This window comes from Pseudophryne corroboree, chromosome 5, assembly GCF_028390025.1.
Source record: "Pseudophryne corroboree isolate aPseCor3 chromosome 5, aPseCor3.hap2, whole genome shotgun sequence".
NCBI lineage: Eukaryota > Metazoa > Chordata > Amphibia > Anura > Myobatrachidae > Pseudophryne > Pseudophryne corroboree.
The window spans coordinates 342909293-342935223 of record NC_086448.1 but is presented as its reverse complement, the minus strand read 5'-3'; the positions used below and the strand labels follow the sequence as shown (position 1 = coordinate 342935223).

At 44.5% G+C, this 25931-nt stretch overlaps 1 protein-coding gene across 1 annotated transcript in view; it reads left to right on the top strand.

Moving 5' to 3' along the window:
- The window catches only part of ITGA9 (integrin subunit alpha 9), an 838556-nt gene that overhangs the window by 54934 nt on the left and 757691 nt on the right, over nt 1–25931 (top strand). The window contains exons 2-3 of the mRNA XM_063922573.1: nt 18810–18937; nt 21727–21833. Of these exons, the coding sequence (XP_063778643.1) occupies nt 18810–18937; nt 21727–21833 (235 nt within the window). The remainder of the gene's footprint in view (nt 1–18809; nt 18938–21726; nt 21834–25931) is intronic.

The following is a 25931-nucleotide window of genomic DNA, read 5'->3' as shown; positions in this document are numbered from 1 at the left end:
AGAGCTTGGTACCCAGAACTTCAAGAAATGATATCAGAGGACCCATGGCCTCTACCGCTCAGACAGAATCTGCTACAGCAGGGGCCCTGTCTGTTCCAAGACTTACCGCGGCTGCGTTTGACGGCATGGCGGTTGAATTCCGGATCCTAAAGGAAAAGGGCATTCCGGAGGAAGTCATTCCTACGCTGATAAAAGCCAGGAAAGAAGTAACCGCAAACCATTATCACCGTATTTGGCGAAAATATGTTGCGTGGTGTGATGGCCCCTACAGAGGAATTTCAGCTGGGTCGTTTTCTGCACTTCCTACAGTCGGGAGTGACTATGGGCCTAAAATTGGGTTCCATTAAGGTCCAGATTTCGGCTCTGTCGATTTTCTTCCAGAAAGAACTGGCTTCACTGCCTGAAGTTCAGACTTTTGTAAAGGGAGTGCTACATATTCAGCCCCCTTTTGTGCCTCCTGTGGCACCTTGGGATCTCAATGTGGTGTTGAGTTTCCTGAAATCACATTGGTTTGAGCCACTTAAAACTGTGGATCTGAAATATCTCACGTGGAAAGTGGTCATGTTATTGGCCTTGGCTTCGGCCAGGCGGGTGTCAGAATTGGCGGCTTTGTCATGTAAAAGCCCTTATCTGATTTTCCATATGGATAGGGCAGAATTGAGGACTCGTCCCCAGTTTCTCCCTAAGGTGGTATCAGCTTTTCACTTGAACCAACCTATTGTAGTGCCTGCGGCTACTAGGGACTTGGAAGATTCCAAGTTACTGGACGTAGTCAGGGCCTTGAAAATTTATGTTTCCAGGACGGCTGGAGTCAGGAAAACTGACTCGCTTTTTATCCTGTATGCACCCAACAAGCTGGGTGCTCCTGCTTCTAAGCAGACTATTGCTCGCTGAATTTGTAGCACAATTCAGCTGGCGCATTCTGCGGCTGGATTGCCGCATCCTAAATCAGTAAAAGCCCATTCCACAAGGAAGGTGGGCTCATCTTGGGCGGCTGCCCGAGGGGTCTCGGCTTTACAACTTTGCCGAGCTGCAACTTGGTCAGGGGCAAACACGTTTGCTAAATTCTACAAATTTGATACCCTGGCTGAGGAGGACCTGGAGTTCTCTCATTCGGTGCTGCAGAGTCATCCGCACTCTCCCGCCCGTTTGGGAGCTTTGGTATAATCCCCAAGTTCCCAGCATCCACTAGGACGTCAGAGAAAATAAGATTTTACTCACCGGTAAATCTATTTCTCGTAGTCCGTAGTGGATGCTGGGCGCCCATCCCAAGTGCGGATTGTCTGCAATACATGTATGTAGTTATTGCTTAACTAAAGGGTTATTGTTGAGCCATCTGTGAGAGGCTCAGTTATATTTCATACTGTTAACTGGGTATAGTATCACGAGTTATACGGTGTGATTGGTGTGACTGGTATGAGTCTTACCCGGGATTCAAAATCCTTCCTTATTGTGTCAGCTCTTCCGGGCACAGTATCCTAACTGAGGTCTGGAGGAGGAGCATAGAGGGAGGAGCCAGTGCACACCAGGTAGTACCTAATCTTTCTTTTAGAGTGCCCAGTCTCCTGCGGAGCCCGTCTTTTCCCCATGGTCCTTACGGAGTTCCCAGCATCCACTACGGACTACGAGAAATAGATTTACCGGTGAGTAAAATCTTATTTTATTGGACGCCACAAGGGGTCTGCAGTGCCTTAGAAACAGTATGAACAATAAAAGTGATTTACAGTACAGAACATTGCAGGACATGGACAAGGTTTGTAAACATTGCTGTATGAGCAGTTATACTGCCCAAAGCAGCAGCAGCAGCGGGGGTGCAGAACCCAAAAGTTTGGAGAGAAGTAAAAGCACATGAGGTACTTTATCAACAACTTAGCACACTATAAAACATACAATGCACAGTTTATCACAGTAAACATATTCTAAAATATTTTAGCAAGTTGACTCAAAAATGACTAATTATATGAATCCCATCTTAGGTGCTAATTCACCGTGGATTGCACAAGTGATCCTCAGTACAGTTTCCCGATTATCGAGCAACTGCGCATGTGCAGAACGGGCTTGCGATCGCATTGCAGTATTGCGAACACCTCTGCCTGATTGATAGGGGGGGAGGGACTGGGGGCAGGGGGAGTCTATCATTGCCAGAAATGGGGACTGTTGCCCCCTTTTTCCGGGTTTAGCAAGGTCAAGGATTGCGATGCGAGGCAAAGTTTCCTTTACCTCGCAAGCGGCCCTGCGACGGCTAGCCTGAGTAAGCTGAGCATCGGTCGCGATGTTGATACCAGGCAGTGACATGCAGTGGCGGATCTTGTCACAGGCAAGCAGGACTTTTGCCCGGGGCGCCGCCTTCCGGAGGGCGCCGGCGCCATCCAGAGGGCGCCGCACCATGGCAAGATCCGCCACTGCAGTGTGTCCCCCAGCAGTGCCCCCCCCCCCCGCTGTGAGAAGGGAACCAGACGCTACACATCTGGTTTCCCTTCGTGGCGCCGGTCCCCCCTTCCCTCCGCTGTGAAGGGAATCAGACGCTAAGCGTCTAGTTTCCCTTCATGGAGAGGACCTTTGCTGTGCGGTGCGCGATGCGCAGCATTGCGGCACAGACGCTAGGGGTCATAATTGACCTCTAGTGCCTATGCTGTGCTATGGGAGAGACGTCATGACTGACGACTCTCCCATAGATCCGAGGAGAAGAACGGCACCGGCGGAGGTCTGCAGGTCTGGAATCAGGAGCGGGGTATAGTAAGTATACTTTTTTTTTATTTCCTTTCAGCGGCGCTACAAATGGGGGCGTGACTGATCAAGTCCCCATATTAAGCCACGCCCCTATCTTTTGCCCGGGCCGCCACAAGGGCAAGAACCGGCCCTGGTGACATGGTTGCAGCACTGGGATTGCAAATCCAGCAAGGAAGTGTGTAACACCTTCTACTGCATTTGCATTTGTAAGGATCGCATTTGAAAAGCTGCCTGTGAGCATGCTGAATTAGCCCCTTAGTTACAAGTTCAGCAAACCTTTGTTGCGGTGCTACTGAAACCAGATCTGATGTTTGATTGGATGATCTTCTTTTGAATCCTCTAGCCAGAGGTAGAGCTGGTGCCGTGTGCTCTCGGATTGCTGATTTCACCTAGCTCAGTTTCACTGTTGCTTGTTTTCCTGCTCAAACACAATTTTGGGAGAATTGAATAAGAGTATTAATCTTTGGAATTTGTTATCTTGTTGGTGTCTTGTTCCAGTGTTCTGTATCCTGTTTGGCTTTCACTATAGTCTAGCACAATTCCTTCCTTCTCATGAGCTTCCCACTTGTACGTTTGTATACTGGAACAAGTACATATACTTTGCTTCCAAACTTTGTAATATGCTGTAGTCCAGACTTATTTCTGTTCCACTTTTCATAAGAGGTTTTCGCTGCATACATTTTTGAGAAAACAAGCTGTTATGATTGGTTCACCCCAATGTACACTTACGTTTGTTATATACATATAGCACCCTAGACTTACAATATACAGTATTTTATATATTCATATATTATTTATTTCTAATCTCCCCAGGGCAGTGGGTCATTGAGTGCTACTGGTTATAACTGTCAGTCACTTAGTTAATAGTTAACTGTTTGATTTTTCACCTTATACGTGAAAGGATCCCTGCCTCTCTTTGTTCCCCTCGATGTGATGGTCTATCTGACGTCAGTGAGAGCAATCCTTAACATACAATGTAATGAGTCTGACACCCAGTAGTTAAGATTCACTCTGCTTTATTATATGGTTAACAAAGGTTTATAAAGACAACGTGCATGGGTGTATATAATATGTGCAAGCATATGATTGGATAAATAGAAGTAGCATACGACATTACATGCAGGATAATTAGTAACACACAGAAGTAACAGTTTTGATCTGGTATGTAATTGTCCTTGAAGATAAGACACACACAAGCCTTATATTATATGAACAGACAAGGGCATCTTGTAGAGAGTGCGTACGTGTCTATTCAAACACATAACAATTCATATAGCATGTTTAACCCTTCAATCCCCTCTTAGAATCATGATTGTTATATAACATGATTCTTGAGTGAGGCTCCTTTCTTGTTCCTCCAGTTTTTGAGATATTGGACATAATCGTCGGGTCCCTTACTATCAGAGGAGGTGACAGGACTGGTGGTTATATCATAGTACATCAGGGCCTTATCAATGCCTTTGGAGGTAAGTTTCTTTCCACAGGGAATTACACAATAAACTATAATGCCTACAAGAATTAAAGTTACAAGTATGAATATGCTTATTTGCACAAGAGCCTGTTTCCAATTTTCAACCCACCCAAAATATTGGCTCCATGGGTTATCAATACCTGAATTTTTCTTAAGTTCTATGGATAAGGTTTCTAACTTGTTTATGGCTAAAGTAACCTTACCATTGGGGCCAGTGTTGTCAGGAATATATGTACAACAGCCTCCCACCTTACTAATGTAAACACATGTACCGCCTTTTTCTGCTAGAATCATGTCAAGGGCCATTCTATTTTGGAATGTCATTTGGGAAGTGGCTTCTAGCTGTTCAGCTATACCTTTAAGAGCATCTTTGGTATCATTAACAAATCTTTGTTGATTATAATATATATAATTAATCCAGGCTACGTTTTTATTTACAGTTACTATAGGAAACAATGACTCAAAACCCGCAGCCACCTCATCTCTAGCTTTGAACTCATTTGGAACACCTCTTGGGACCCCTATAGCATCAATGTATACGTGGGGGTCAAAGCTACCTCCTGGGAGTGCTCTTTTCTTTCGATTAGCAGGAGTATTAGAGGGAGGAGTGGGGTCATCGGTGATCATTAGGAGTGGCATTATGACTTTGGCCAGGGCACACTCACCATACCATGGTGTGTCTAATTTAATTCTAAGCTTCATATCCCCACATATGTAATAAATGTCGCCTAATGATCTAGTTTGGTTGACTAAAACAGTTGTTCTTTTATTTGCACAATACCCTGGTGGGAAGGTTTTTAAATTTCTCCCTGTGGTGGTGTTAGATGTATAACAGGTATAGTTTCCAGGATATATGGTTATGGTGCTTCCTGGGTTGGGATTTTTTGACAATATGGGATATTCCCTTTTCCACATTTCGCACTGACTGTCATTTGTTTTGGTGTCATTAAAAAGGCTGAAAAAACAGTTTTCCTGTTCTAGGGGTATATTAAGGGGCACTGTACCTAGGTGTGGCCTAGATTTGCCACAGACATAACAGTTGCTTTTATTGTGTTTGTTAGCACTATACTTTATCCATTCCAACCAAAAATTAATGTCAGAGAAACCAGTTTCAATAGCTAGGGTGTCTTCAAAGGTAGGGTTAGTAATAGCCACCATATCTTTAGAAGTGGCAATATGGGGCTTTAAAGGTTTGTTTTGGGGAGCAATTTTAGGCTGGTATTTTGGGTTTTTGTACATGTCCCACAAATAAAACATTTGCCTTGCACTATAGTACCCTGCTTGCCACCATATACCAAGTACATAAGTCTCATTGTCGCTTCTGCTAGGGTTCACTATGTTTAGTCTAAACCTGTATGAATTTGGGCCTTCATCCATCTTATGAATGGATAGTCTAGAAAGTAGGGGTACTCCATATTTGCTCCATCTATTTTTTGCAAATGATGGGCCATATTTCCAATCTGCTCCTGTATTCCATCCCACAGATTCCCAGTAATCACAGTTGGATCCATGATAGGATATTTCCATCCACCATTCATCAGTGACACAAATGTACATTGTCTCAGACATCCCTGATTTCCTTTTCTGCTGTATGAAATGTTTGTTGTCAGCAAGTTTAGGGAACATGAAATAATCAAGGATGTATGTGGCTACGTGTGTATTGGAGGAATTGTACCACAAGGTGGGGACCCCATCTGTTTGTGTGATGCCGACTTCACATATTGTGAGGTGAATGAGGGCCAGTAGGGCTATCGAGATAGTCCCCAGGATAGAGATAGGGGGCAGGTTCTTCATCGTTTTCTGTTCTTCTGTCTTCGCTAGGTGGGAGGTCAGGGCTGTCTGCCCCGGTTCGTACCTCACTGGAATCACTTGCTTCCCTCTCTAGGTCTGGTCTAGGAACCTTTTTTACTCGGGATGCATGGATCCAGGTAGGACTTTCCTCTGTCAGGACTGCTGTTCGGGTAGCTGCTACGACCTCTGTCTCTGGACCATAGGTGAAGTCTCCTGGGCTCTTGTTCCTGGGGAGCACCTTCACCACGACTCTGTCTCCGACTTTAAAGGGGTGTGTAGGTTCCTGTGGATTCAAAGGGTTTTTACAAACAACCTCATGTTCAATTTCATTCAGTTTTGTTATCAGGGACCTGACATACTCTTCTCTGATGAGTTCTAGATCTCCTTCCTGTATTACTAGTGGTTTCTTAGCCCAGGGTGTAGGAAAAGGCCTACCCATTAGTATTTCAAATGGGGAGTAACCCAGAGTCTTTTGTGGGGTCATTCTGATCTCTGCTAGGATAATAGGAAGGACCTTCTTCCATTTATGGAAGGTACCCCCTGTGGCCTTCCTAAGCTTGTCTTTGAGGGTCCTATTCATGCGTTCTACGACCCCTGAACTCTGCGGATGGTACGGGATGTGGAACTTCCATTCCACCTGTAGGGTCTTTACCAGAGCCTGTGTAATTTTTGCTGTAAAGGCGGAGCCTTTATCACTATTGATTTGCAATGGGCACCCCCATCTGGGGATGATTTCCTGAGTCAGGATCCTAGCAACTGTCTTTGCATCTTCAGATTTAGTGGGGAATACCTCTGGCCATCGAGAGAACATGTCTACAATGACCAGGGCATACTCCTGCTTACCAGTACCTGGGATATGGGTGAAGTCAATTTGCAAATGTGTAAAGGGTGTGGTGGGGTATTCAAGATGCTGATGTTTTGCCTTATCAGGGTTGTTGGGGTTGTTCCGCAGACAAGTAATGCATCTACTGACATACTGGTCTACTAATGACTTGATGTTAGTGACATAAAAGTCATTGCGTAGGAGCAAAGTGGTTGTTGCCTTGCTGTGGTGACCTATGCCATGGTAGTGGGCAATAAACAGGGGTGCACTGGACTGGGGTATACAGGGTTTCCCCTCTTTGCAGATCAATCCTGTTTTAGGATTTTTCTGCAAAACTGGGTAAATCCAGTCAGCTAGGTCAATGTTGGAAGCAGCTGCTTGCAACTGAGTGATTAGGTACAGGTTGTCAAGGGCTGGTGGAGTCATGATGGTCATAGGGGCATGAGTAATGGGCTGTAGAGCAGCATATTTAGCAGCAGAGTCAGCAAGGGCATTTCCTAGAGAGACTTCGTCCTTCCCCCCCGTGTGTGCCCTGCAGTGGAGAATTGCAATGTCAGAGGGTAGAGTTATGGCATGCAAAAGGTCAGAGATGAGTTGGGCGTGTGATATGCCCTTTCCATCAGCTCCAAGGAACCCACGGCGTTGCCAAATGACCCCATGGTCATGGACGACGCCGTAAGCGTATTTGGAGTCAGTGTAGATGGTGACTGGTTTATTCTGGTATAGGTGACAAGCCCTTGTGAGAGCAATGAGTTCTGCAGCTTGTGCCGACTGGTAAGGAATGGGCTGTGCTTCCAGAACAATGTCAGGGAGGGTGACGATAGCATAGCCTGCTTGGTAAGTGGTATCGTTGGGTCTGTTGCAGGAGCCATCTACAAAAACAACATCTGCCTTAGGGATAGGAACAGGAGACATGTCCAGTCTGGGAGATGTTTCTGACTCAATGGAGGCTGAGCAGTCATGGGGTTCTGGAGGGTGGTCCTCAGGACCTTTGAGCCCCAGTAGAGCGTTGAGAATGGGTGCAGGACCTGAAGAGTTGGTGGCATACTGAATGGTAAGTGAGGGGTTGTTTAAAAGGAGAACCTCATATCCACTGAGGCGCTGAGCTGACATGTGTTGTGTGTGTAACCCTTTTAAAATGGTTAGAACATCATGAGTGGTGTGAAGTACTGTTGTGTGGCCTAGGGTGAGTGTGGTGGCCATTTCAGTTACCATTGCACAGGCTGCAAGTGCCCTGAGGCAAGCAGGCATACCTTGCACTGTGACAGGCATTACTTTGGAAAAAAAATGCCACTGGGCGCAACTTTCCTCCATGAAACTGTGTGAGCACCCCCGCCATGGTTTTACAATTGTCCCTTGCAAACAAGTGAAAAGATAGTACATAATTGGGGAGGCCAAGTGCCGGACTTTTCATTAACATACATTTTAAGCTTTCATAAGCGGTTAACATTTCTTGTGACCATTGTACAGTATTAGGTTTGTCTTTCAGTGTGGCTTGTCTCAAAATGTTATCATAGTAGGAACAATCAGATATCCACTGTCTGCAGTAATTTACCATACCCAAAAAAGACAGCAGTTCTTTCTGGGTAGTTGGGGTGACCAGGCCCAACACAGACTGAATGCGCTGTGGACTGATTTTCCTTTCCCCCTGAGTGAGCACAAAACCTAAGTAATCCACATGCTTCTTACACCATTGCATTTTTGTTTTGGACACCTTGTGTCCACATTCACAGAGCCAGTTTAACAGTGATATACCATCCTCTCGGCAGGCCTCCTCAGTTTGACTACAGAGCAGCAGATCATCTGCATACTGTAGCAGGACTGAACCATGGTGAGGTTGCCAGGGCCCCAATGTGGCCTGGAGTACAATGCTATACACAACGGGTGCGTCAATATAGCCCTGGGGTAAACGACACCAGGTGAGTTGCTTGCCCTCAAAAGAAAAGGCAAAAAGTAGCTGTGTCTGTGCATCCACAGGTATGCTAAAAAATGCATTCTTTAAATCAATTACAGAAAAGAATGCAGCATCTGCAGGGATAGCTGAAATGAGTGAGTTAATGTCAGGTACAATGGGTGCTATGGGCACAATGAGTTGGTTAATTGCCCTAAGGTCCTGTACAAACCTTACACTGCCATCTGACTTGGCAACTGGGTTGACTGGTGTGCAGTAAGGTGAGATTACATGTCTGAGAATGCCTTGTTGGAGAAACTGTTGTATCATTGGTCTAAGACCTTCAATCTTTTCTTGTGACAAGGGGTATTGTTTTTGATAGACAGGTTGTGTGTCAGGTTTCAGGGTTGCTCTATATGGTGTACAAGGAATGAGGCCAGTGTCATAGGGACCCTCTGACCATAGAGCAGGGTTTACTTTGTCAAAATCAGGTGTAATGTCTGTTGCTTCCCACACCGGTAGGTGTGGGGACTCAACCTCCAGGCCACTGCCAGTGGGTGAAGGGAGAATGGAGATTTCGAGCCTGCTAAGAAGATCCCTTCCCAGAAGATTAATTGGACATTCAGGTATTACAGTGAAATTGTGTTTACCCATATATGTGCCTCCCGTGGTTCTGACACTAAGGGCATCTGTCAGGTAAGCATCTGTGGGTATCCCATTGATTCCCATTGAAGGAGCAGTCTTTTCCAAGTGACCGTCGTACAGGTCAGCACACAAAACACTAGTAGTTGCCCCGCTATCCACCAGGAAAGGGATTGCTCTCTTTCCTATAATCAAGGTTAGTAGCGGTGGGTCCTTCCAGTGTCTGGTGAGTTCGGCAAAGGCTGGGATACCCTCCTCCGGGCCCCGTCAGTGGGAGGGGTCCTGCCAATCAACCCGGAATCGGACATGATCCCGAAAGGGGTTGTTGTGTGATTGTCGGGGATGATCCCGGGAAGGGGCCGGAGCTTGGGGCTGTTGTGAGGGATAAGGGCAATCCCTTGCCCAATGATCGTCCTTTCCACAGTTAAAGCAGGAGGTTTGTTTCCTGCCGGCAGAGTCAGGGGGATGGGGTGGCCTGGCTTGTGGGTTTTGATATCGGGCTGGATTACGGGGTGGGCCAGTGGAGTGCTGCTGGCGTCTATCTCCCCGACCTCTCTGATTTTGGAAACTATGGGTTGGGACATTTTGTGAGGGTTTCTTTACATCGAAGCATCCTGCAGCTTCTTTTTCATATAAATGTTTTTCAAACTCCTTAATGTCGTCAGAGGTCCAAGATGAGACACTCTGTTTGACAGGGACCATGATAGACTGCAACAAGTTATTTACAAAGGTGGAAATAAGTAAATGGTCTGTTTCTACAAGGGTGAGACCTGCATTTTCAGACCAGCATTTTTTAAACCTCTTCCAAAACTCAGTGACAGTTTCAGTAGGTTTTTGCTTGCATGCTACAGCAATGGGAAGGGAGGCACGGGTCTTAAAGATTTCTTTCATGTGTTCTCCAATTTCCTTCCACATTTGCTTTACACCTTTCTCGGTATTGAGGGGGTACTCAGTGGCATTGTTTAGGACTGCAGGAGTGTTGATAGAGGGAATCTTTTTCCAATCCCACCCGTTGTAGTGGTCTATAACCCCGTCTACAATTAACCTCATATCCTCTTGAGTATAGCTGCGCCCCGTGCAAGCCTTTTTCAAGTAGGCTATGCAACCATCGGGTGCAACAGTGGGTTTGGGACAGTTCTTAACAATTCTGTCTAAATCCTCTATCTCAATGGGTTTCTTTAACAATTGATCCCCTACTGTCATGAAGGGCAGGTGGGTGGCGACACCGAGGAAACCAGTGCCGGATCGCGTTGTGGAGGGGGTGAGAGGGTTGTCAGTAGCAATAGTTGAGTCAGCGTTGCGGCGGGAGGCGGTTTGTCTGTTAGGAGTCGGGATTGTAGTTTTAAGCTGGGTTATACTTAATTGATCATGGCCAGGGTGGTCACCACCCTCAAGAGGAATGTTAGAATCGCCATCTACAATAGCTACGTCAGGGGCACTAGGGGCGGGGGTGGTTACGTCTATGTGGAGGGTACTGTCAGCGGGGGCTATTCCTCCTGAGCCTCCTGAGCCTCCTTCTCCTTCCCCTCCTCCCCCTCCCCTTTGCATCGGCATTCGTGACAAAGCAACTGCAGCTAAAAGATCTGTGTCTTTTAAGGAGGGGTATAGGGGACTGTAGGGCGGAGGAGAAGAGTTTTTCAGAAACTTGTTGCTTCTAAATTCCTCAGCTTTGTGTAGTCGGGAAGTTACAGATTTTATTCTACGCTGTTTCTGCTTGATATTTTTGTCATACCAATGAGGTGCTATCGTGAGCCATTGCTCTCCTCCAGCGCGCATATATGTCATGTCCCATTGTGGGTCATGATCATACCACGGCCAGGCTTCCTTGTCTTCCAGACAAAGCCCTTTGATCATGTCCATATAAAATGGATAATTAATACCATCACGGGGGAATGGGCTGGGGCTGCCAACTTTATCGGTCCACCCCGCTAAGTTATCTACCCAAGGGTTAACTAAATAATAATCTGTGGTGGAGTTACGGGCAACATACTCCTTACATGTTTCCCCTGGTAAAGGTGGGGGGTAAATGACTGTCTTACTCTGACCCCCTCCCATAGTAAAAAATGCAATTTGCACCAACTTTCTATGCGATTTTACAATAAAAAATGCAATTTACAACAACTTTCTATGCATGCATCAGCTAACCAGTTAATTAGTCATTGACAATATCACAATATTATCTGTATAGTGAGAACATGAAATCTTTTGACGTGTACGATACTTACCATTCGTACAAGATGTCAGAAAAATACAGCGTTTTAAACAGGAAGCAGGAAAAGTGTTTGAGTAAAGATATCTGGCAGACGAAAACTTACCAGCCGTCTGATCAAATATAAGAACTTATCTCACTACAAACATACAAGAATATATAGACGATCAAATCGAGGTATAATCTACGTTATGTATAGACCCCAGGTCTATTTTAAGTATCCCAGATACTCACGTCTCGTTATGTATAGACTCCCAGGTCTATTTTAAGTATCCCAGATACTAACGTCTTTGGGGAATTGCGCTTGGACCCCTGGTCCCTTCTCAGACGTATCTTTAAGTCCCAGACATTAAAGATGTTTGGTCACGTGTTCCCAGAACACTGACACGGATTCAGCTTCAGTGTATGACCGCAATCCCGTATAGCAAAGACAGACAATAAATTCTCTATCTTACCATTCGGGGACGATCACTGAATCGCGGACGGAGCCCCCACTTGAAAGGATCCCTGCCTCTCTTTGTTCCCCTCGATGTGATGGTCTATCTGACGTCAGTGAGAGCAATCCTTAACATACAATGTAATGAGTCTGACACCCAGTAGTTAAGATTCACTCTGCTTTATTATATGGTTAACAAAGGTTTATAAAGACAACGTGCATGGGTGTATATAATATGTGCAAGCATATGATTGGATAAATAGAAGTAGCATACGACATTACATGCAGGATAATTAGTAACACACAGAAGTAACAGTTTTGATCTGGTATGTAATTGTCCTTGAAGATAAGACACACACAAGCCTTATATTATATGAACAGACAAGGGCATCTTGTAGAGAGTGCGTACGTGTCTATTCAAACACATAACAATTCATATAGCATGTTTAACCCTTCAATACGGTACTGTATGTTTGTACTTTTTAGAGTATATTGCCTTTGAGCAGGATCAGGCTGGCGTTTCCGGAGCTTCTTCGGAGGCAGGTAGAGAATGCTGGCCAAATGCTCTGACTGCGAATTACACACAATCAGAGCAGCCAAACAATATTCTCTATCTGCCTCCCATCCTGCAGCAAGACAGTGAATTGGTGGATGGCTGGAGCTACTGGTGAATGTCTGGAGCAATCCACCAATGAGAGTGCTGGTAGCCATTCGCTCTATGGAAGCAATTAGAGAGACTGCGTGGTATTGTAGGAGAGGTAAATTATTATTATTGTTTTTATTTATTTTTTATGTAGGAGGGTAGGGGCCCCATTGTATTGCTTTGCCCAGGGCATACATTGCTGTTAAGACAGACCTGTATGTACATACAGTACTGTGCAAAAGTTTTAGGCAGGTGCGTAAAAAATGCTGCAAAGTAAGATTGCTTTAAAAAAAATACATTAATTATCTATTATTTATTTATTAACAGTTTCTTATATAGCGCAGCATATTCCGTTGCGCTTTACAATTAGAACAATAGTAATAGAACAAAACTAGGTAAAAACAGACAGATAGAGGTAGGAAGGCCCTGCTCGCAAGCTTACAATCTATAGGGAAATAGGCATATATACACAAGGATAGATGCTATCTATTGCATAATGGTCCACCAGATTGCTAGGTTCTTAATGGGTTGTATGATGATACCCCGCAAAGTTGGCCAAGTGTCAGGAGGGTGTGAGACTAAAGAAAGACAAGATATGTGATGTTATGAATACTGTATAGAGGATGTAATTAGATAGGGAAGCACTGAAGGTTATGTGGGTGGGTCTGGAATTTGATAGGCTTGTCTGAAGAGGTGAGTTTTCAGGGAACGTTTAAAGGTTTGGAGACTAGAGGCGAGTCTTACTATGCGTGGGAGGGCATTCCACAAAATGCAAAGTGAATGACTAGAAGAGAAATATAGATCAAATCGGTATTTGGTGTGACCACCCTTTACCTTCAAAGCAGCATACATTCTTCTAGGTACACTTGCACACAGTTTTTGAAGAAACTTGGCGGAGGGGATGTTCCAGACATCTTGGAGAACTAATCACAGATCTTCTGTGGATGTAGGCTTGCTCAAATCCTTCTGTCTCTTCATGTAATCCCAGACAGACTCGATGATGCTGAGATCAGGGCTCTGTAGGGGCCATATCATCACTTCCAGAACTTCTTGTTCTTTTTTACGCTGAAGATAGTTCTTAATGACCTTAGCTGTATGTTGGGGTTGTGGCCCTGCTGCAGAATAAATTTGGAGCCAATCAGATGCCTCCCTGATGGTATTTCATGATGGATAAGTACCTGCCTGTATTTCTCAACATTGAGAACGCCATTAAATCCTTACCAAATCCCTAACTCTATTTGCTGCAATGCAGCACCAAATTTGCAAGGAACCTCCACCATGCTTCACTGTTCCCTGCAGACACTCATTATTGTGCCGCTCTCTAGCCCATCGGCAAACAAACTGCCTTCAGTTACAGCCAAATATTTTACATTTTGACTCATCAGTCCAAAACACCTGCTGCCATTTTTATGCACCCCAGTTCCTAAGTTTTTGTGCATGGTTGAGTCGCTTGGCCTTGTTTCCATGTCGAAACTTTGGCTTTTTGGCTGCAACTCTTCCATAAAGACCACTTTTGGCCAGGCTTCTCAGAACAGTAAGTAGGTGTACCTGGGGTCCACTGGTTTCTGACAGTTATGAGCGGATGCGTATACTAGGGTCCTCAACATTACCCGTTTCTTTGTGCTTCTTGTAAAGAGCTTGAACAGCATATCTTGAAACTCCAGTCTGTTTTAAATTCTTTGCCTGGGAGAGACCTTGATGATGCAGTATAACTACCTTGTGTCTTGTTGCTGTGCTCAGTCTTGCCATGTATGACCTGTGACATGAAACTGTCTTCCACAACCTCACTTTTGTAGCAGAATTTGGCTGTTCCTCGCCCAGTTTTAAGCCTCCCACACAGCTGTTTCTGTTAATGACTGTGTTTCGACCTACATATAAAAATGATGATCTTTATCACCTGTTTGGTATGATTGGTTAATTATACACCTAACTATAATCTTACAAAATTCCTGACTTTGTGCAAGTGTACCTAAAAGAACTGATGCTGTTTTTTAGGCAAATGGTGGTCACACCAAATATTGATTTGATTTAGATTTCTCTTCTGTTTATTCACTTTGCATTTTGTTAATGTCTAGTTTTTAAAGCATTCTTACTTTGCAGATTTTTTTCCACACCTGTCTAAAACTTTTGCACAGTACTGTATATTATTATTATTATTATTATTATTATTATCCTTTAATTATATAACGACACAAGGTATCTGCAGCGCCCAGCTACAGAGTACATAAACAAATAAGCAAAACAAGAAAACAGTGACTCAAGGGCCCTACACATTGAGCGATCCGCCGCCGAGCTGCCCGACGGCGGATACGGCCGACGGGTGACCCGGCGGCGGGGGGAAGTGACGTAGGGAGTGAAGTTTCTTCACTCCCCCCATCACCCGGCTCCATAGAAGTGCAGGCAAATATGGATGAGATCGTCCATATTGGCCTGCATGCACAGGCGATGGGGCACCAGCGATGAACGAGCGCGGGGACGCGCATCGTTCATCGCTGGTGCCTCCACAATCAAAGATATGAACGTTCATATCTGATATGATCGTTCATATCTTTGAGTATTATCCCTCAGTGTGTAGGGCCTATTACAGTTCAAGGCAATATAAATTTAGGACAAGTACAGGGTATATAAACATAGTTGCATCAGCAGACAACACTGAAATACTGTAAGTATTAGGGTAGCAAAAAAAACAAGCGATTTGGTGCCGTCGAAGGGAGTGTGAAATATAAGATGGTTCAAATAATGCTGGGTACACACTTGTAGCTATATCTGCAGATCAATTGATTTGCAGCTATATATACAGACGGACCGGGCAGTTTGTTATTCATACACACTGCCCGATCCGTCGTGACTGACGTCACAAACTAGGCGGGCATTTACATCTGGCCCATACACACAGCATGATGCACCAATATATTGTTAGATATATTGGCTGTCGGCTGTGCTGCAGGGCCGACGCGATATGTCTGTGAACGACCGCATTCACAGACATATCGCTTGTGCACACTGGCCGTCAGACCTGCGATATATCGTCCGCTCAGTAGAACGGCCGATATATCGGCCAGTGGGGGTAATTCCAAGTTGATCGCAGCAGGAATTCTGTTAGCAATTGGGCAAAACCATGTGCACTGCAGGGGAGACAGATATAACATGTGCAGAGAGAGTTAGATTTGGGTGGGTTATTTTGTTTCTGTGCAGGGTAAATACTGGCTGCTTTATTTTTACACTGCAATTTAGATTGCAGATTGAACTCACCACACCCAAATCTATCTCTCTCTGCACATGTTATATCTGCCCCCCTGCTGTGCACATGGTTTTGCCCAACTGCTAAAAAAATTTCCTGCTGCGATCAACTTGGAATTACCCCCAGTGTGTACGCACCATAAGAGAAGGATAGGCACATGAGGGAAGAGGGCTCTGCTTGTAAGAGCTTACATTCTAAAGGTATACAATTCCCCATATTTGCATCAAAGGCCATTCAGAGTTTCAAATAGTCTTTGGATCTTTTATTTTTTTAATTTGAATATAGAAACCTTAGTTGTATCATTAACTTCAGAGAAGTGTTTTGTACTCTAGAGATTATAGAGTAATGATATGTAGGTAATTTGATCTGCATACAACTTTAACATTACAACATATAAATATTATTACAAATACAGTCTTCATCCTCAGAGAGGTGGAATAGACAACACGTAATTCCAAAGTTGTTTTTTGTTAATTTGTTTCTTTTTTGCCTTTTCTAATATTCTCTGTTGTATTGTCTCTATACCAATGCCCTGGGATTAGTGGGATATACAGTTTTCCTTCAGGCCTTTGGAATTTCTAGAACTTCTTTGAAGTCACTTTTTATGGACAGCAATAACATAGCATAACTTTGGCACTTTGGATTTATAGAGCTTTGACATGGGAATTGTTTTGAATGGTTTGTTTTAAGACAAGAGATGTTAAGAATATACAGGTCAAGCATAATCTACCTCAGTTGATTAATAATAATCTTTAATTTTGGTATTCCTCTTATCTTTTACTTTGACTGTTTACTGTGCCATTTGGGCTGTAGGTCAGTTGATTCCAAGGTCATGGAAAGTATCTTAATCTAAAACAGAAGTATACACGAGGGCCGTATTGGCAGATCACACTCATTGACGGGCCACAATAAAACTTTACTTGCTTAAAAATGTACAATACACACAATTTACCCTTTGCAAAAGGCCTAGTAGCATTATTAATGGAGACAGAAGTGTGTGTAAAGCAGTATGCGTCAACATCAGGGTGTGGCCATCCCATTTAGCAACACATTACCCTTTGCAGCACCATCATAGGGGTCACACTGACATATGGGGGGACGCCCAGCACAGGGCTAGTCCGCCCCGCATGTCAGTGCCGCCCCCCGCAGAAGTGCAAAGTAATCGCACAGCGGCAATGCCTTTGCACTTCAAGAGTAGCTCCCGACCAGCGCAGCCTTAGCGTGCTGGCCGGGAGCTACTCGTCGCTCCCCCAATGGTCCGGCCATGCCTGCGTTGGCCAGACCGCGCCCCCTAAACAGAGGTGATCGCTAGGCAACGACGGCTGCCATGCGCCGGCGCACTGCGGCGCTGGCGCATGTGCAGTTCCGACCCGATCGCTGAACTGTGACAAACTCCAGCGAGCGATCGGGTCAGAATGACTCCCATAGCCCCTTAGCATACCTCGCAATATTCTCCATGGTGAAGTAGGGACTCCTGTGCATGGCTTTGCCCGGCCAGCCCGGAAAAGGGGCACGGCCTCGGCAGAAGAGGGCGTGGCTAAGTTGAAATGCTGCATTTGTGAGCCACGCCTCCGGTTTATGTCACTGTGGGGGCATTCCAAGCGTTCTTTGAGCTGCTGCTCATGCTCCCAGTCTCTCTGTCACCCGTAAATAGGTGTGTCTTCATCTCGGTTTTGTGGGAATGCCAAGGCCAGGGTCTCTTCGAAGGAGCTGCGTAGGCTGGCTTGTGTGACCCGATCGTGTCGCAAGTGATCCACTGCTGTATCCTAGGACACAGCACTGGATCACACACACATGCAGGAGGCTTCTACTTATAGCAGACACCTCCTGCTGCATTACCATATCAAGTAAGCAGCAGCAGTGCTCACTCTTTCCACATCTGAATCAGGCTCTATGGGCCTAATTCATATTTATAAATAATATCAATGTTCGTGCAACTGAGCGATTATCGGCAAACTGTGTGCGCGCTGCAAATGCACTGCGTCAAGGTAGCTTTGCAATGCTGCTCACAGCGAGATTTTTAATGCAGAATGATTGACAGAAAGGAAAGTCAAGTGATTGAGGAATGGGAGGGGACAATTTTGAGGGTATGGCGAAGGGGGGGGGGGGGGAACAAGCATATAACAACAATTAAAGAGTGAATACACAATAACCACCAAAAGCAAAAAGAAACAATAATGTAGGGAAAGAAGCAGAGGAAGGAGCAGAATCTCAGTCGGTGCCCATGGGTCAACATAGAAAACTAGTCCTTATTACTAAGTATATTAAAAGTCGTAATTGCTTATCATAAATGTTATCATTAAAAATTTGTAAAGATGTTCAATGAGAAAATTTCTTCACGTTTATGAGAATTACATATTTGGGTTAAATGTTTTTTTTTTTTGTCAGGAGCCAATTAACCTACCAGTATATTTTTAGATTGTGGGAGGAAACCAGAGTACCCAGAGGAAAGCCACGCATGAATTATAGATTGTAAGCTTGCGAGCAGGGCCTTCCGACCACTATGACTGTTTGTTATTACCCAGTTTTGTTATATCATTGTTTTGTCATATCATTGTTATTTCCAATTGTAAAGCGCAACGAAATTTGCTGTGCTATATAAGAAACTGTTAATAAATAAAATAAAATAAAAGAATGGGGAGAATATACAAACTCCACACAGTTAGGGCTGTGGTGGGAATTGAACCCAGGACCTCAGTACTGTGAGACAGTAATACTAACCATTACACGAGCCGTGCTGCCCTTTTTGTTTCTTGACTAGCAGAAATTCTGCACCGGACTACCCACTTCTCATTATCCCCCAGTACAGTCATCTATTCCCCCTAGCTATCCTCTAGCACAAGCTGCTTGTAGGTTTGCAGATATATGAATCTCCTCCATTTGTGGAGAGGAAAGTACAACGTTTATCAACCAACTTTATTTTACATTTTAGGATTCTGGTGGGTGCTCCAAAAGCAGACTCTAAATTTAGCTCATCCATAAAGACACCTGGAGCGATATTTAAATGCAGAGTCCACAGCAATCCTGACAAGAAATGTACTGAGCTGGACATGGGAAGAGGTGAGTGACTTGAACATTTTTCAGAAATGATTTTAATTTTACTAGGATGAATCACATATAGGGTGGGATGTAATAAAGGGAAAATGTGGTAAAACCCCCGCTTTACAGCATTTTCATATGTACTAACCCCCGGCCGCCGTGTTTTCGCCCCTGAGGGTATCGCCATGAAAAGATGGCGATGCCCTATAAAAGCCTATGGGCTTCTTACCGCTGTCCGCTGCCACCCCGCGCCGCTGACGCCTCCCTCCCTCCCCCCCGGCATACCTCCATTAAGGTAGCCCTGGCCCCAGAAGTTAAACTCTTCCTCTCCCTAGCAACACAGCCGGAGGTCCTTTCGGCTGCAGGGAGGAGGAGGCACCCAGGACAGCCTGCTGCCTGCATGCCGTCCAGGGAGGAGAGGGAGATGCCAGGGAGGTGACGGAGACCCCCGCACACCACCTCACAGGTATCGCTGGGGCCTCCGTCACTGCATTGCGATGCATCGTTGCGAGGGGCGGCAATGTATGGTAATACATCCCGCCCCTAATGTGATCAGTAATTAATAAAAACATGAGCTTTATACTTTCATGTAGCGTAGATGTCATTTTGAAACCAAGTCAAAATAGTTATTGAGTCAGAAATACTGTATACATTTGATTAGTTCACAGGAGGATAAGGATAGTCGGATAGATTGATGTTTTTCTACCTTAGAAAAGAACCCCGACTTAGGTATATTACACTTTGCATTCAGATAAATGATGAAATAATACTCATCTTGGGAGTACAGTCAAGAAAAAGTCACCAAGTTCTAAGACCATGGCCCATATTTAAAAGCCTATAAGCATACTTGCCGATATTGAAGCTGCCACCTCTAGACATAGCCAGGTGGTAGGTGTGGGTTTGGGGGTGCAGTGGCAAATCCAGGGGGTCAGTCACCCCCTATAACACACACCCCTTTTACTGCTGAGTAGTGAGGCGCGTGCCGCACACCTCGGAGGTTGTGACAGGAGTGATAGAGCCATTAGCCTCAAGTGCCGCTGGCAGGCATCCAGCTGCACTTGCGGCCGACAGCTCCATCACTCCTGGATTCGTCAATGGCATGGTGGGTGATGCAGGAGCTTAGGGCAACAACAATAGTGCCGTTGTGGCTCTGCTCCCACCAATATACAAAGACATGATTCCCGGCATTGTAAAGAGGGGGAGGGGGGATGATAACACGAACATGCTGCCTGAACTGTCGAGTTCATTTAGGTAGTGGGCAGCAGCAGATGGCAACAAGCCATTTCCAGTCAGTCTTGCTTACTTTCAGTAACGATCATGGCATCCCGATGTTGAGAATCCCAACAGATAAAAGGTAAGTATACTTACCCTCTCTCAATGGCCCCCTAACCCTCCCTTCCAGCCTAAACGTAACCCTCCCCATGCAGCCTCCCCCAGTTCAACAAGCAGAAATTGTGAATGCATCACAATTTCTGCAGAAACTGAGGATGGCTCCTGTCGGTGCAGCTTAGCTGCGTCCGCAGGAGGCCTGCCGCCATGTTCTCAATCGCGACGGCTGCGTTTGATCACGCCCCCGACACGCCCCCATTTGGCCACATCAACCCCCTGTTCGCGCAGCACGGCCCCCGCAACGCTCGATCTCCGCCCTGGAAACGGATCGTTGCCGCCCCCGCCGCTGATTGACAGGCAGAGGCGATCTCATTTTCTGTGGCCCCCCCTCAGAAATTGTGGGTGCATGCGCAGGACGGGTGCTGCGCATGTGCCCCCGGGGTGATCATAATAATTCTGGTTGATTTGCGATCCACCCTGAATTAGCCCCATAGTCATAAAATAGTTACTGAGCTCTGAGCTTTTAAGTCTACAGTCTGGGCATAAGTGTAGTTCTCATTCTGTACCAAATTAGAGCAAATAATCACCCAGAAATTGTTTGTTTATACAAGTATTGACATATTTGTTCATGTTTTTTTGGTGTCTTTAATAATGTTACATTTAAAATGATGCATCACAAAAATAAAATGTTTTTCTTCTTCCAGATCAGTATACAAGAAACGACATTATTATAAAAATGTAATACACATATTCTACATAGTCCACATCCAATCAGTCACAATCTTTATATTAAGCCAGAAACGTTTAGATTTACGTTTTGTATTTTGTGATATAAAAGGTAAAAGGAGATTTTGTGTTACTAAAATGTTACTATTTGCAGCCCATTTTTTATGTGTCCAGAATGTCTGCCATGTGGTTTTCATTTTCAGCAAAGAGCCTCCTGACCCTGTGTACTAAATCCTTCCAGGTCTTACAGGGAGTTCTGGAAATCCAATCCAAACATTATATATAAAGCATATATTAGATTAAGTAAACAAATTAAAAACTTACTGTAAGCTCACCAGTGATTCTTTCATTTCTATAATGAAGCACACCACAGTATTAATACTGTACTGCGCAGTCACGTTATTTTAAACAAGTTAGAAAATCTTATTCTTTATACTTTCTTTTTTACAAGTCCGTTTAAGTTTTTTAGCACATGGTATTTGGCTCAGTATCTAGTTGAATATTTTTTAGGAATATCACTAGGAAAAATATTTCTTTACAAAGGAATATTCAATTCTTTGTATTATATGGACATATTGTATACAATATATTCATTTAATATTCAAATTTGTAAAGCTCAAGTCATTAAACAGTCTATTGAGATTATGTCCACATTTAGGTCATTAACACAAAGGTCTTCTTTGAATAGTGTTTGCTTTTAATGAATCTGTACCATCCTGTACCATGTGCTGACATCTCTCACCTCCTCCTCCCAGGAAACAGTCCCGGTGCTCCCTGTGGAAAGACATGTAAGGAGAACAGGGATGATGAGTGGATGGGGGTTAGCCTGGCAAGACAGACTAAAGTTGATGGCAGTGTCCTGGTAAGATTATGTTTGCCTTCCATCTATCTAATAGTGTGTTCACTCGTCATGGAAATAATAATTTAAAACATGTCACTAGCAATTATTTGTTGTATGTCCCATCCAGTACTTTCTCTGTCAAGGTTTTATCATGTGATTGGCTATATAAAAGTTCCTACATGTGTGCCATTGAGAAAATAACAAAATGACCGTGGCTAATTGATCCCCAGGTGTGGTAATTCAATTATCCCAATAGCCAGCCCCGATAACTGACGTTTTAGTAGCCGTGATCGCAATAAACAAATGGATCCAGGATAAGCTTACAGATCCCTGTGTTTTTGTGTGAAAATTAGATTACCCCGAAAAAAATTACAGTAATTAAGGTATTTACAGCGAAATCGTGATTGCGAGTAATTGAATACTCCTTTTTATGGTATACATATTTGCATAAAATCAATCAATACATAATATGTAAAAATAAATGTTTTGTCTATTTGTAAGACGTAAACTGAGTGATCATGTTGATGTAATGGAGTCAGTGCTGCTTCTACCTACATAGGGGAATAGATCTTAAGGCCCATACACACGGTGAGATTCGGGCTATGCCCGATTCTCACTATGCGACAAGGGCTAGGTCGGCACATAGTCAGTATCGCAAGCACACTCATTATGTGCTTGCGATACTGACTAAGGGGGTCATTCCGAGTTGATTGCTCGCTAGCAGTTTTTAGCAGCCGTGCAAACGCTATGCCGCCGCCCACTGGGAGTGTATTTTAGCTTAGCAGAAGTGCGAACAGTTGTATCGCAGAGCGCCTGCAAAAAATTTTTGTGTAGTTTCAGAGTAGCTCAAAACCTACTCAGCGCTTGCGATCACTTCAGACTATTCAGTTCTGGATTTGACATCACACACCTGCCCAGCGTTCGCCCAGCCACGCCTGCGTTTTCCCTGGCATGCTTGCGTTTGTCTGAACACTCCCTGAAAACAGTCAGTTGCCACCCAGAAACGCCCACTTCATGTCAATCACTCTGCAGCAACCAGTGCCACTGAAATGCATCGCTAGACCCTGTGCAAAACTGCATCGTTCGTTGTACGTCACGCGTGCGCATTGCACCGCATATGCATGTGCAGAACTGCCGTTTTTTAGCCTGATCGTTACGCTGCAAACAAATGCAGCTAGCGATCAACTCGGAATGACCCCCTATTTTGGCTAAGTGTCAATTTTAACTATCTCTTCTATAGAGATAGTCAAAATTGACTTGCCTGCACAGTCTATCTAGTCTTGCGGGACCGCGCATCGGTATCAAATAGGGATCGCAAGGTGACTTTCACCTTGCGATCTGCACTAACTTTTCTTACGATTTTGACTATATAGTCAAAATCGTAAGAAAATATCTCACTGTGTCTACACACCATAATTCAGGGTATCCGTTTGGATGGTCGACCATATTATGGTCGACAGTCATTAGGTCGACCACTATTGGTCGACATTGACATGGTCGACACATGAAAGGTCGACCCATGAAAAGGCCGACATCAGTTTTTAAAAAAAAAATTATTTTGGGGAACTTTTCCATACTTTACGATCCACGTGGACTACAATTGGGAACGGTAATCTGTGCCGAGCGCAGCGGTAGTGGAGCGAAGCACCTTGCCCGAAGCATGGCGAGCGAAGCGAGCCATGAGAGGGGACGCGGAGCACTAATTGGGGTTCCCCGTCACTTTACGCAGAAAACGACACCCAAAAAAGTAAAAAAACTCATGTCGACCTTTTCATGTGTCGACCCTTCATGTGTTGCCCATGTTCATGTGTCGACCATTTGTCCATGTCGACCATGCCAAAGTCGACCAATAGTGATCGACCTAATGACTGTCGACCATAACATGATCGCCCATTTATACCGGTACCATAATTCAGACTTTTCCTGTATTTGATACAACATCTGTCTGTACAGCTTTTATTCTTCTCCATATTTTTCAATTCTAATATCGCTCCGTATAGGTAAGTCTATTCTGGTTTATATGTATAATATAATGATACCCAACACTGTATGGGAGCAATTCAGCTGCTTATGCATGCCAATCTCCCTTTTAAAGTGACGGGAGATCAGGGGGTGTAATCAAATGTTTTTTTAATCGTGCGTATCATGTCCAAACAGACTTGGTTTAGCCACATAAAGCAACTAAACCCATCTAAAGTAATAGATGCAAAGGTAAAAAGTGCTGTTTAGGCACTCAAAAAGCCGCCTTTTACTAGATTTCAGCTCGCCACCTACAGGGGCTGTGAGCTAAAATGTGTCCCCCAGCAGCTAATCTCACCCAAACAGAGCAACAATTGTGACAGCAGTTGGGGAAAACAACTACATTCCCGCATAAGTGTATTGTACTTTTTAGTTATTAGTTTTTGTAGTTGCATATGACAAGTATTATTATTATTATTATTGAGGATCAGAGTCACTAGGATAGAAGAGATTGAGGGGGTCATTCCGACCCGATCACACGCTGCAGTTCGCAGCGCAGCGATCGGGTCGGAACTGCGCATGTGCCGGCACCGCAGTGTGCCAGCGCATGCCAGGCGTCCGAAGGCCGTCGTTACCTAGCGATCGCCTCTGCCTGATTGACAGGCAGAGGCGGTCGTTGGGCGAGAGGGGCCGGCACGGCGCCGTTTTGCGCTGGCCGGGAGTTACTCTTCAAGTACAAAAGCATCGCCGCTGTGCGGTGCTTTTGTACTTGTGAAGGGGGGGGGGCGGACTGACATGCGGGGCAGACTAGCCTTGTGCTGGACGTTCCCCCGCATGTCTGGGAAGATGATCATAGCTGTGCTAAATTTAGCACAGCTACGATCAACTCGGAATGACCCCCATAGTACAAAGTGGATGGAGGGCCCTGCTTGTGAGAGCATACAGTAGCTGTAGTGTTGTAATTAATCTGTAATACTGTACATTCAAAGCAGAAGAAGTATTTGACCCACATGTGGTTTAGTTGGCATAATTTGCAGTTTGCCATAACAAGCCAATGGTACATTTCTGGAAATAATACAGAAGCTGATTTATCAAACTACAGAAATGACAATATGTTGTAACCTGCGCATTATGATTCAGCCGCAATGGTCCAACCCCCAAGGTCACTAAGCCTCCAACAAACATCAAATAACAAGGGGGTGGCCACCATGCGCTATATCTGTATATTACGTATGTAGATCATTTAAAAAGGGAAAAAGTTCACATTATGTTGTTAATCCAGCTGTGGAATTCCCTGTTCCCTGAAAGGTTTCTTTGTTTTCTTACCCAGCCAGGAAAACACTTCACTGGACGTATAATTGGAATCACCCAACCAGTGGCTAGCTTCAGGTATTCATCCATTCTTTTAATACCTCAGATAAATCCTAAAAGGGAGCGCTCCTCATAGTGTAAAATAGATCATTTATTTTCTCATACAAACAAAAAAAGAAACCAACATATGTTACTGCATACCAAAAAGGGCCTTAGAGAAAGCAATGTTCAGGCATGAATGTATAACAAATCACAGTTCCCAGGTACTTCACCTCACCTCCCTCCAGGGTCATCAGTCTCCCTCCTAAAGACCTCCAGGTGCAGCAGACCCCCTCTCTTCCATGTGTTTTAGATGTGTATCCTTTGTGAGAAAATAAATTGTTATGTATTTTACACTATGAGGAGCGCTCTCTATGATTTCTTGGAGGTAGTAAAAGATTATGAACACCTGAAGCTAGCCACTGCTTGGGTGATTCCAATTATATGGTGAAGTGGTACCCTGGCTGGACGAGAAAACAGAAACCTATCAGGGAATGTCTTTTACCTAATTAAGGTGAGAGCAAGATAGAATTAACAAAGACAACCATTTGGAATTCTACAGCTGGATTAACAACATATTGTGGACTTTTTCCCTTTTACTATACACTGAAACCAGGTATAATCTGCTAGGGATAGTCACCCCCTTGTTATTTTATCAAACTGATAAGGGGGGTACACATGGAGAAATCCGTGCTTAAATTCTAAGAAATCTGACTAGATCGCTTAGAAATTAAGCATGGATTTCTTCGTATATAGGGTGCCGGCGACAGCGATTACGGAGGAGAGCATGCAGGTGATAAGGTTGTGATC